At 39.4% G+C, this 13891-nt stretch overlaps 1 protein-coding gene across 2 annotated transcripts in view; it reads right to left on the bottom strand.

The window, feature by feature from the left end:
* Positions 1-13891, bottom strand: part of LOC144688369 (death-inducer obliterator 1-like) — a 109565-nt gene that overhangs the window by 52626 nt on the left and 43048 nt on the right. For both annotated transcript variants that reach the window (XM_078554839.1, XM_078554838.1), the window contains exons 4-5: positions 6282-7098; positions 3268-3589 (exon numbers count right to left, since the gene is read on the bottom strand). In XM_078554839.1, coding sequence (XP_078410965.1) covers positions 3268-3589; positions 6282-7098 — 1139 coding nt within the window. The remainder of the gene's footprint in view (positions 1-3267; positions 3590-6281; positions 7099-13891) is intronic.

The raw sequence follows: 13891 nt of genomic DNA, 5'->3' as shown, positions 1-13891 counted from the left end.
TGGTGTCTGGTGGGTTCCCACTCAATGCTTCGGCATTCCATGAATATTCAGTTTTTATTTTTTTTAAAATTGCGAGCCATCTTCAAGATAAAATCAGTGGCACATGAGAATCGCATGGAACCCGGTTCACGTTCATTTAAAAGTGGTGTGCAACAGTTGGCTTTGTGCAGCTGTGCCTGAGGTCAATGGTTTTTCTTTTTGAACTCTGCAGCACAAGGGTAGAGAGCAGGAGAATGGCAGCTTGCATGGAGGCTCAGGGCTGGCAAGGGTGAGTCGGTGATGGTTGGGGAGAGGGGTGTGGGGGATGGGGGGGGGTGGAAATCTGTGGAATGGGGGCCGGAGGAATGGAGGGGGGATCCAAAGGAGGGCAGAGGCTGGGGGTACGGAGCAGTGAAAGATGGAAGGTCCTGGTATTCTGGATGTGGTGGGGGGAACAGTCGCTCAAGGTAAGAAAATAAGGGGCCCAAAGGGCGGTGTCAGTGCTGTCCACTTGTCAGGTCCATCTCAGGGTGTAGGCTGGCAGAGTCTTTACAGGGCTTTGAGTGCACCTACAACATTTCAATTATTCCTACTGAGTGTGTTCTCAGACAACGTTCTTTACAATGCACAGAAGGGAGGGGCTAGCTGAGCCTGCAAATTCAACCATGTCCCAGAGTGGCGAGTACAATACTAGATACTAACATGAACATTGAATAAAGAGTGAATGCAAAAACACAACACTGTTTCTTCCACAATAAAGGAAATGTCCCTAACTACCCTGTGACCATCAAAGCACACCATGAGGCATGCCAGTACACTTAACTAGTCTTAACGAATAGCAATGATACACAAATGAATAAAGTAAAAAATATAATGAAGAAAACGTTTACAAGTGAAATTTAAACTTAAAAACACCCATGCTACCTTTGCGCTCTCAATAGGTCTTATGTTAATGGCAATGGGGTTGGGCAGCAAAGTTATGGCCCTGATGAAGAGCCTCCCAGTTTGTCCAGGAGGTTCTTGTATAACCTGCCCATACATACCTGCTGCATTGGCAGCTGCCAGGTTTCACCACTGAAAACCTTCCCCCACCATGCAATCGTATGTGTCTCCCATGCATGCCAGCGGCACTTTAAATTTAAACATCGAACCAGCGAAAAGCAAGAAAGCAGTAGTGCCCACTTCCTGTTCTGGCTTTGGGAATGGCACACCACAGTTAAATTTCCGCCCATTAAGTGTAGGGCTTGATAAGGAGCTATAATTTATAATGAAACCAATTGATCACTGTTTCATGCTCACAATCAAAAAACACACTCTAATTAGTTAACCAAGATTCAAATGCGAGAAAAGCCAAAGTGCTAACCTTAAATAATGCTCAAAAAATCTTTATAATAAAAGAGACAAAGTTCTGATATTGCTTTTATCCACTATTAACTGGATTCTTTAAATTGAAAAATCACTAGGTAAAGATGGGTTTTTGTGCCATCCTCTAACATATTTCTACAGAAAAGGCAGTGATCATGACTTCTTTTAGAATTAAAAGATCAGATTGAGTAATTCAAAGTCTTGAAATGTTATTGGCATTACATGAAAATATAACAGAGGGAAGGAAGAAAGTCAGTGCAAGTTCTTATTCCTAACGAGCTCTGCGTCCAATGACTTCTGCTAGAAAGCAGCCATATTGGATGAGGGTAGGATAAAGGAAGAATGGATACTTGGACATGGTGTTGGAAGGTAACCAAACATTTGTGGAACCATTAAACAGTTCTCTGGGTAAAAAAAGATGCAAGGGGGTGAAAACTGTCAAAAATAAAGCCTTTTGATTTCAATAGAGGCTAAAAGAGTTGAAGTAATACAAAGAGCAGTGCATTTGAGTAAACTATTTTACACAACTTTATTTTTTTTAGTTATGGGATGTGGGCATCGCTGGCTGGGCCAGCATTTATTGCCCATCCCTAACTGCCCTCGAGAAGGTTGTTTCAAGGCCTTCTTGAACCGTTGCAGTCCATATGGTGTAGGTACACCCACAGTGCTATTAGGGAGGGAGTTCCAAGGCTTTGACCCAGCGACACTGAAGGAATGGCAATATATTTCCAAGTCAGGATGGTGTGGGGTTTGGAGGGAAAGTTAGTATCAAACCCAGAATAAGGTTAATTTACCGCTAAGGTTCACGTCACGCTACTTGGGGAGATTACTCCTAGTCAACTATCACAATTGTGAAGTATATAAAATTGTTATATTTTGGGATTGCAGCTTTAAATTTAAGAGGGGGTCATGTGACCTGTCCTGAAGTCTGCCTAACAGTACACCTGAGTGGTCAGAATGTTAGAAATCAAAGGAAGGCTTAGATTATTTTACTGACAACAAGGTGTAAGATATTTATGCTTGGAGATAATGGCAACAGTCTCTTATGTTTACCGTGAGTAGACTCTGTGTCTCCTAAAGTCCCTAAAAGGTGCTGTTGGTATCAGGTTGTAAGCAACTGTGTTGTAAACTATCCATTTACTTCTCAGATGAAAGGGACTTGGGATCAAGGATGGCTGATTAGCATCTCTACCTAGGTACAAGGTTAATGTGAAAGTGGACTGGGGAAGCTATTTTTGAGATCAGGTTACAGGCTGCCCTACAATACCTCAGGCAGACAGCAGAAATTCTGTGTGGTCAGTAGACAGAAAAGGCTGCTTAGTTTTGAGAGTTTTCTTAGCCAGATGCAGGAGAAAGGCAATCTCTTGTCAAAGAGATGCATCCTGCAGCCTTCTACTGATTCCAGGAGATTTATTCTGGCTTGGCTAGGGGGAAAAAAGAATCATCGGAACAGGTTTTACTGCTGGTGTTGGATTTTGGGAACTCCCCAAAAACTGAAAGGGCCTGGAGATGCTCACTACAAGTTACACTTGGTGAAACAGGGAAATGAGAACCCACTGTAATTTCGTGGAGAGTGCATTGTCTGATAAGTATAAAAGGGGAATGTTCCTCTCTTTGTATGCAACTTGCTAGACTACAAAGAAAATAGTGTTCAGTCAATAGTGCTTTTAGTCATTTGTTACAGTTAAAGTTTTAAAACATGAAATCTTGTCATGTCATTCTCAGCTATGAACAGGAAGTTCGAATCTCTAAGTTATAGGTCTCTACGGGGATTGTAACGCAACATAAAAACTTATCTACCGCAGGAAAGCAAGATGTGCACTTCAGTAAAGGTGAAACAATACTTGCGCTATGAAGCAAAACGATATGCCTGAATTGACTGCAAACCATCTAAATGCATGTAGACAGTTCTAAACAGCATACCGGCTTAAATATTTTAATTTTCTTCTTGCCACTTGGATTGACTGCTTTCTCAATCCTGCCTTTTATTCCCTGATCAGTGGAAGAGTTTCCATCTCGCTTTTCTACTGTTGAACTGGGGTCGTCGTTGCTTGCCAGCATTGATTTGCTTTCCTGCTGACCAGACCTCATTTCTGCAGTGCCTGAGCCTTTGCTTGGAGAGGGACTACAATCAGGACAAATGTAGTCTTCTCCATTGCGCTCCAGTAAGCGTCCTCTTGCCATTGTAATTCCCACACAGTCGCCATGGAACCATTCTTCACAGCGATCGCAACAGATCATAAATCTGCCAAGAAACTCACAATCAGCACACTACACACCAATATTACCATATAAATCAGAAACCAGTCTCGGCATGGATAAAATATCCTCCAAATAAACAAAACTCATTCTGTAAATATGGAGCACTACTTCAATTTATAATATGCAGTCTTCTACTGTACAATGTGGGGAATTATGAACAGTAACACTAATATAAATTCCAAAAAATGCTGATGTGCTTTGGAAAATGTAAAACTGTGCAAATTTTTTTTAAAAACTTTAAAATGTGCAAGGCCTACTGAAAAAAAAATTAAAGACCTGCACAGGTTTCTTTTCAGAGTTAAATCTCTTCACTAACCTTTATACAATTTGGTGGACCAAGTAACAATTTTCCGTATCAAAGTAAAATTGAGTCCTTAGTTAGACTTAAGTTAAATGGATTTAGATGGATGGTTTTTATATTCAGCTCAAGTGAAAACATTTTGTAGCTTACTTACTGAAAATTAATCCTGCAGCATTTGATCTTTTATTTTAAAATCAACATTTAAGTACTTTTCCAATCAGGCATGCTCAGACAATTTTCAGCTGATCACTTCTGCCTAGATACAATGTACTACCAAGAAATCTGGATAAGACCACATGTGGCAACATTTCAAAGTCGATAATGCTGCTGAAAAGCTGGCTTTTCTGAACCAGGACACAGGCACACTCTAATCCTGCAAAACTGAATATATCCTGCAAGTTACTGAAGAGTCAATGGAACTATCACTTGGAGCCGGTGACAACTGAATCCACTCCAGCCTCCTGGACAGATACAGGCTCCTGGCATCACCCAATCCTGAAAGAAGTCGCATGTGATTAAAGTTCCCATTTTTATTTCAAGTGTTATTTAATCTTAATCTTAACTAGCTAGGCACCTGTTTGACTGAAGTGTGATGCCTACAAAAAACACATGTTGTATACAAACTTTTTCTGCTCGTTTCTGATTTCCTACTATCTTATATTACTTTGCAGCTGCCTGAAGATATACAGAGTTAGACATTCCCTATTATGTATCAGCAGCATTTCACTAATAAGGAAAACTGTTTCTGTTTAGTTTTTAATTTGTCTGATTAATTTTGTTCGAAGGTATTTCAAGAAAGGCCAGTATAGATATCAAAAGCTTTATTCAGATGACTTTATGCTGAGTGCTATTTATAGAGGGTGAAAGAAAGAAAATCAGGCAGAGAGCTACTTTATATACATAGCTTGCCAGACCAATGGTGCATTTAAACTAATTTCCGAGACTTCTAAAATAATTTCCTGCTGCATTCCATTTCTTCAACTGAATATTAACCCTGTTCACGAACTCTCTCAGGTTAATGGATGAAATGATCTGAAGCTATCAGTTTACCTAAGAATTAAGTTCGTGCAGAGCTCAGCCTTCAGTTGAATTCAGAGCTCTTAGCCAACATCCTGGTGCTTGTGGGTTCCGAATGCTTCTCCCATTTCCATCCAATGTGTCCACCTCTGATCTACTCCCCGGCAGCCAGGCAGAACTATCAGTTAGGGAGGAACCAGCTTCAAGTGAGTTCCAACCTCACTGTTCCTTTTTTCTTTCACAGGATGTGGGCATCGCTGGCTAGACCAGCATTTATTGCCCACCCCTAACTGTGTTTGAAAAGGTGGTGAACCACCTTCTTGAACCGCTACCAGGTGGCGGGTACTGTGCTGTTAGGGAGGCAGTTCCAAGAATTTGACCCAGTGACAGTGAAGGAATGATGATATAGTTCCAAGTCAGGATGGTATATAGCTTGGAGGGCCTGCTATGTTACCAGTGCAGGTGTACAACAAAGTTCAATCACCCCACAACAGCCTATTTCAAAAACTGAAACATCTCAAAACATCCCTCCCAGATGCCAACTCTTAGCTCAGTTTCCTATATTATAACAGTGACTACATTTCAAAAGTACTTTATTGACTGTGAATGGAGTTTCAATGTCCTGAAGTCGCACAAGATGCTATATAAAGTCTCTCTCTTCAGTGACAGCTTGATACCTTTCACAATACTGTGCCCACTGTCAGCACATATTGAAAAATTGAGGAATTGAGCCCTAATTTGAAGGAAAACAACATTAGAGGCTGATGAAAATCTTGGTTTTGAAAATGTAACTTCAAAACACAGACCCATGGTCAATTTTAAAACTCCTTTACTTATAAGTTAAATAGGAAAGATTGTGGGTTTAAACCCAACTTGAATTTTTAAACTCAATATAGGTTGCTGTGTAAGTGCTGAGGCACAGCCTTTCAGCAGAGATGTTAAAATATCTATTCTCACATGTGTATATTAAGAGATCCTAAAATGCTATTCTAAGTTATCCCAGTGTCCTGCCCAATATTTATCCTCAACAATCACACCACAAGAGATTATTTGGCCATTTATGTCACCTTTGCAACTGGGAATATCTTCGCCACCATCTTCCTGTGTATCCTGGGTTTCACGAGAAGGCAACAAACATGACACTTCAAAGTAAAACTTTGGAATTAGAGTTAAACTGCTTGACAACGGTAAACTGATTGCATCAAGTGACAGCACAAAAAGTGCAGTCATGATGTAAACAAAGCAACAATTCATTAATAAATGGAGGTATAAACTAGGCTGCTGCTTCAATGTTCATTTTTGCCTTATATTTTGAAGGCATGCTTATACACACAACTTCCTTAAACCCAGCACCTACCTGTTGTTATGTGGTTGCCTACATATACAATACAATTTATCTGGGTCGTTGTAGTCATTGTCTGACTGGTTGACTGAACTTTCATCATCTTCTGTCTCTGACTTAGCTTCAGATTGTGATTTGGATTCTTTTTCCTTTGAAGTGGTACCACTTTTAGTGCCTTTCTTTATAGGAGTGACTATTTTCTTCTTAATTTTTGCAGTGACTAGAGACTTTGATTCTTTTCTAGATTGATTTTCTTCTGTGCATGCTTCCTGCACTTTGTTTGTACTCTGTGGTGAATCAGGCTGTTCTTGACCACGCTGTTTTCTCAGCTGATTCTGCAGCTCCTTCAATGTAAGTTCATCACTGTCACTGTTGGTGCTGCTGTCTTCATCAGAGTTAGCCACGTCATTTGTTGCTTCAAATATATGAGCAGAGCCCTGGTCTGTGGTCACGTCTAGAGATCCAGCACTTTTTTCATCTACTTCCACACTGCCATCAGACCCTGTCCCTGCCTCAGAAGTTGCAATGGATCCACATTCACCACCATCATCAAGACCTGTCATTCGACGATAGCGCTTCTGAGCTGCTGAAATAAATTCCTGGACTCGGGCAGATCTTTGAGTCTGCCGTCTGCTCCTTCGCAATAAGGGGGTCAATTGGTCAGAGTTCTCACTCAGAGCAGTGTCAGAGTTCTCTGCCTCCATTGCATTCTCACGTTTTGCAATCGTTGTTTGTCGGAATCCCCATGTCTTTTTAAATTCTTTACTGCTTGGATGGATGATTCTTGCAGACTGATCTTTGTTTTCATCCACTTTATTCTCCACCACAGATACTGTAAAAATGCAAATAAATACAGGAGGCAATCACATTGTACTTAACCAAATTTGACTTTACCACCCAAAGCATACATTAAACCATGCTTCTATCAGGACAGGTAATGTGGGGATGGGGAGAGAGAATCTGCAGGAGCCTAGTGCTGAATAGTGCATAGTGAGAACTGATGAACACTGGAGGTTTGTTGGATGAACCTGTGGTTTCTGAAGGGCAATGAGTTGAGCAAAGAAATCAAATACTTAAAAAAAACACAATGGAGTAAGTTTTTCTTTAAAAACTCATTCCGAATTGTAAGATAAACACTTTTTAAAAATTAATTCACAGTATGTGGGCTTCACTGGCTGGGACAGCATTTATTGCCCATCCCCCAACCACATTGTTGTGTAAAACCTGGGCTAAAGATCCAGACATAAATTCCAATTAAATAAATCTGGAATAGAATCATAGAATAGAATGGTTGCAGCACAGGTGGTGCCCATTCAGTCCCTCATGGCCATGCTAGCTCTCTGCAAGAGCTACTTAGCTATTTCCACTCCCCAGCCCTGCAATTTTTCTTTCTTCAGGTGATTATGCAAAATCCCTTGCGAAGGCCACAATTGAATCTGCCTCTGTCATACTCTGTGCAGCACATTCCAGGCCCTAACCACACACTGTATAAAAAAGGCTTTTCCCTCATATCATCGTTGGTTCTTTTACAACCACCTTAAATCGGTGTCCTCTGATTCTTGACCCTTCCACCAATGGGAATAGTTTCTATTTACATTGCCTAGGCTCTGATTTTGAACACTGCTATTAAAAAGCTAGTATCAACAATCTAGTTGACTCATAACATAGTCTGACATAGCCTAGCAAGCCGTTCAGTTGTATTCAGTTGTGACTGAATAAAAATGTTACGATAAAATAAGAGGCTAAGAAAAGGTTAAGGAAAACACAGGGTACATGAGGATAAAACGTAAAAATGTTACAAAATAGTGAGGTATTCTACAAATACATCAGTAAAAGAGATTTGTTAAATGTGCAGTGGATCCAAGAGGAAGGGATAGCAAGTTAATAAAGGATCAACATAAAATGACAGTCCTTTGCGTCAGTGTTTGCAACACAGGATATTAGTGAGGAGGTTAATTCCAAATTAGTTAAAAGTGAGATGACAGATAAAACAAATAAAACAACACTGTCAAAGAGGTTAGTTAAGCCATGGGAAGACAAAGTGTTAGGACACTTAAGATTTGGATGAAATGGGGACAGAAATAGTAGAGGACCTAGAAATAATATTTCTAGGTTCCACCGATTGTGGATATGTGCCAGAGGACTAATTACTATTTGAGAGTTAACTTAGATAATTACAGTTTAATATCTGTAGTAGGGAAAATCTTGGAATCTTTAAAGATGACATTCTTAAATTTATACATGAAGAGGAATAGTTAGAAGCAATAAACAGATTTCAGAAAGAAAGACAGACAAATCTGATAGCATTCTTCGAGAAAGTGCAGAAAATCTATTGGGTAAGGTGTAAGTGGACTATGAGAAAGCCTTTGACAAGGTATCTCCCAGTCAACCACTGGCGAAAATGAAATGATATGGAATTGGATGGATTAAAACTGGTTAGAAGGGAGGAAAAGAGTATGGGTTAAGGGCAGCTGCACAGGGTGGGTGGAAGCAGGTAGCAATGTCCCATAAGGTTTTGCTCCGCAACCGCTTCTGTTCACTGTGTACATCGACGAGCTGTATGTATGGCTAGAGGGAAGGTGTCCAAATTTTCAAACTAAAATACAACAGAAAGAAATAAGAAGTCTGAGGGCCAAAAGCGGCTGCAAGCAAAGGAATTCTGGTAAGATGGTGGAATGGCTAAAAAAATGTTACCAATGGAATTTAATATTAAGATAAAAGCAAAATACTGCAGATGCTGGCAATCTGAAATAAAAATAGGAAATGCTGGAAAAACTCAGTAGGTCTGGCAGTATCTGTGGAGAGACAAACAGAGTTAATGTTTCGAGTCTATATGACTTCTTCAGAGCAAAAGAGAAGTAGAAATGTGATGGATTTTACACTGCTTAAGAGGGGGTGGAGCAAGATCAGCGCTCTGTGAAAGGAGCTTTGTTCTGCTATTAACACCTTCTGCTATCTTACCTTTATGCCACTATCAGCACCTTCTTTACTCTTTACCACTACTATTAACACTCCCTTTGTCTTGTGTCCATGACATCTTTGTCAATCTCTCCTTAGCTGTCACCTATCCCTGACCTTCTATCTTGCTCCACCCCCTCTTAAACAGTATAAAATCCATCACATTTCTACTTCTTTTTAGCTCTGAAGAGTCATATGAATTTAGTATCAGGCTGTGGTGGGCCACTAAACTTAAAGACTTTGAATGAGGAATGAGGGCCAAACGAATGTAGCTTCACATCATTAAAACAGCAACTCAAGTGGTCAAGGACATAAAAAAAACTGATTGCGTATTAAGTATAATAGTAAATTTATATAAAACTTGGGAAAAGCAGAGTTTTGGCCTCCACGCTATATAAGGATGTTGAGATTAAATAGCTGACTATTACTGTCAAATGGCTGTGCAAAGTTTTACAGCAAGCCTACTCTATTAAATATCCACTCTTTTCATTTTGATATAAATTTTAAAGAAATGATAGATACTTTTGTTTTATTAACCTAACTGCTATATCCCTGCCTGAGCTTTAAACTAGGAAATAACCCTTCTTTTACATAAAGCTAATCAACAGGCACAGTAACAAGGAAGTGATGGGAGAACAATGAGAGGAGATATGGCGATGAATGGAGATTAGAGCGAGAGAATAAGGGGAAAGATTACCAGAGCAGTGTGAGCATACAAGATGTAGAACCAAAGAAAGGCAGGTGGGAAAAACATAGAAAGCAAGGGAAAGACATGGAAGATGAACTCACCTAACTCAGGGCATTACAGGGGAGATGGTGGCATAGTGGTAATGTTACTGAACTAATAATCCAGAGGACTAGGCTAATGGTTTGGGAACATGGGTTTCAAATTCCACCACGGCAGCAGCTGGAGTTTAAATTCAGTTAGTAAATTTGGAATATAAAGCTAGTCTAAGTAATGGTAACCATGAAAACTGTCACCGATTGTCGTAAAGACTCAGCTGGCTCACTGATGTCTTTTAGGGAAGGAAGTCTGCCATCCTTACTTGGTTTAGGGGCTGTGTGTGATTCCAACCACAGCAATATGATTGGCTCTTAACTGTCTCTGAAATGGCCTAGCAAGCCACTCAGTTCAAGGACAATTAGGAATCTGCCTTGCCAGCAACATCCACATCCCATGAAAGAATACAAAAAAAAAGGGTTTTTTTTCCAAGGAAGTGCAGTGTTAAACCTTCTAACCTAGAGGGAAGTAAAATACATTCTACTTTAGAGAGCATAGTGCCCAACCTTATAAAATAGAGCATTCTTCAAGTCACCAGAAGTAATGCCTCAAAAGAACCACAAACAGATAGCTACAGGTTATAAAGTAATCAGTCGTAAATTTAACATGAAATTATCTGCCAAGCACTACTGTAAGAATGTATTATCATAAGTACTGCAGCGGTTCAAGGACAATGACCACCTTCTTAGTGCTAATAGAATCCAAGCCGGTTGATGAAGTCGAAACTAGGACACAGAGCTATTCTTTACAGAGAGTGCTCATGGACTTTGTTAGGTCTCCACAGCTCTCCACCCACATACCCAGTACTCCAGCTATCCCCTATTTATAACTCTTTTGAGTTATCAACAGTCACAGAATGTAACCCTTTTCGAGTACATTCACAGTTCTGGGTTTCCGGGAGTGGGTCATGAACCCACAACCTTCTGATTCAAAGGCGAGGGTGCTATGGACTGAGCCACAGCTGACACCTCCAAAGTACTTAATTAAATAATGCCCTTCACCTGTGTAGCCTAACAACATAATTAACATATCCTTAATTATCCTAAGTGTTAATAGTAAATAATAATTCCAACTTGTTAGTATCACCCAGAGAACAAAATAACCTGTTGCAATGGTGGAAAAGGAGAAACTTCAGACCAATTAGTTAAGTTTCATACAGGCTGGGTGCTTTTAAGGCTTACAATGAACCAGTCAAAACATATTTTCCAAACCTTGAGGCCGCATGTGCAATTGTGGGCACTTATGAAAGGAGCATGTCAAATGTCATAGACACAATTGTGGGCAAAATGGAATTAATGTGTTAGACTGGATTCAGAGAGCGGTAACAATTATTCCAGGTCTGAGGGTTTCAAGTTAAAGAATTAGTCATAACACCAAACTTGTCAGCAATATGGTCAACTGAGGAAGGCATCAAATGCAAAGGACATTCCTTCCTTCACTGAAATTTTCCACATTTATTTTCTAGCAAGGGGGGCTCATTAGCTATTAGGAATAGTAGCACTGGCTGTTTTTTAGTCCAGAAGTATCATCATAAACTTGCACGCAACTGAAATTAGCTAACTCAACTGAGTTTGAGTGTGATGTGGTTAAGTCAAAAGTAGGGTCTTTATTTTAAACAAAGGCAATTACAGAAGCATGATGGGGGAGTTGGTTACAGGGAATTAGATTTAAAATATGATGGTAAATAATGACAAACGTTTAAAGAAATACTTTATAATTCTCAATGAACATTTTTTTGAGAATTAAAACTCTACATGACTAACTAAAGTTAAAGATAGCATTAAACTAAAAGAACTGGGTTACAATGTTGTCAAAAAGAGCAGTAAGCCTGAAGATTGGGAGGGTTTTGAAAATCAGCAACAGCTGACTAAGAAATTGAGAAAGGTGGAGAAAACAGAAAACAAGTATAACCTAGCAAGAAACAGAAACAGATTTTAATTATAAGTATATAAAAAGGAAGTGATTGAAGTAAATGTGTGTTCTTCAAGAGACAGGAGAAATTAAGGGGAATACATGAATGGGTGAAAAGTTGAAAAAAAATCAGTCTTCATAGCAGAAAGCAAAAAGAACATACCAAAAATAGCAGAGAGCCAAAAGTCCAATGAGAGCTGGAACTTAAAAATAATTAAAATGAGTAAAGCAAAGTTCTGGAGAAATTAATGGTACTAAAAGCCAACGAATTCCCTGAACCCAATGAACTAACTCCCAGTGTTTTAAGAGGGTTAACTGCAGAGATAGTGGATGCATTGGTTTTGATCTTCCAGAATTTCTAGATTCTAGAATGATTCCTGTAGGTTGGAAGTGGCAATGTAATCCAATGCAAGGAGAGGGAGTCAACAGGGAACTAAAGGCCAGTTAGCCTGCCATCATTACTGGGAAATGCTAGCATATATTATTAGGAACATTTAACAAGGCACTTGGAAAATCACAATATGAGGAGGGAGAATCAACAGTTTTATGAAAGTGAAATGATTTTTGTCAAATCTATTAAGAGTTCTTTGGGGGGTTCAACTATCATGGTATATAGACATGGGAAACCAGCAGTTATAGCATATTTGGATTTTCATAAGGCATTCAATAAGGTTCGACAAGATTATCAAACAAGATTAGAGTTTACAGGATTGGGGGTAACATATTAGCATATACTCAATATTATTTAAAGGACAGAAAACACTGTAGGTTAAATTGTCATTTTCAGAATGACAGTACCTGCGCCTCAACTAAATCTATATTAATAGCTTAGATGAGGGCATCAAGTGTAATCAATTCAAGTTTGTTGACAACTTTTATTTATATAACACCTTGAATGTAATAAAACATCCCAAGGTGCTTCAAAGGATCATTATAAAACAAATGTAACACTGAGCCACATAAGGAGATATTAAAAAAAACGATTGGGGTAGGTGTTAAGGAGTGTCTTAAGGAGGAAATTTTTTAGAGGGGCAATTCCCATATCTTAGGGGCCAAGCAACTGAAGGCATGGCATCAATGGTGGAGCAATTAAAATTGGGAATGCAATTAGGGGAGGGCAGATATCTCAGAGGATTGTGGGGCTGGAGATTACAAGATACGGAGGGACAAAGCCATGAGGGATTTGAAAACAAGAATGAGAATTTTAAAATCAAAACATTGCTCAACTAGGAGCCATTGTGGGTCAGCAACCATGGGGTTGGTAGGAGAATGGGAATTAGTAGGAGTTAAGACATGGGTGCCGGAGTTTTGGATACAAAGCTAAATGGAAAATTAAGCTGTGAGGGAGACACAAAGCAACTATAAATTAAGTGATTGAGCAAGATGTTGGCAGATGAAGTATAGTGTGGGAAAGTGTGAAATTATCCACATTAGAAAAAAGGAAAACAGAATTATTTTTAAAAAGGTGACAAGCTAGTAAATATTAGTATTCAGAGGTATTTGGGTGTCCTCGTACACAAACCACAAAAAGCTAATCTGCAAATACAAGAATAGGAAGCCAATATGTTGGCCTCTATTTCAGGAAGTTGGAACTTAAGACAAAGGAAGTCTTGCTGCAATTATGTATAGAGCTTTGGTGAGACCACATCTGGAATTGTGCGTACAATTTCAGTCTCCTTATCTAAGGAAGGACGTACTTGCCTTTGAGGGGGGTGCAATGAAGGTTTACCAGATTGATTCCTGTGATGATGGAGCCATCCTGAGGAGAGATCGAGTAGAATGGACCTATATTCTCTAGAAGAATGAATGAGAGGTGATCTCATTGGAACTTAGGGCTGGCTAGAAAGTCTAAAATTAGGGGTTGTAGTCTCAGGATAAGACCATTTAAAACTGAGATGAGGAGAAACTTTTTCACTCAGAGGGTTGTGAATTTTTGGAATTCTTTACTCCAGGGGGCTATGAATATTCGGTCATT

This window comes from Cetorhinus maximus, chromosome 13 (assembly GCF_964194155.1).
Source record: "Cetorhinus maximus chromosome 13, sCetMax3.hap1.1, whole genome shotgun sequence".
In the NCBI taxonomy this organism is placed as follows: Eukaryota; Metazoa; Chordata; class Chondrichthyes; order Lamniformes; family Cetorhinidae; genus Cetorhinus; species Cetorhinus maximus.
Note: the sequence above shows the minus strand (reverse complement) of the source record. Positions and strands in the feature narration are given on the sequence as shown.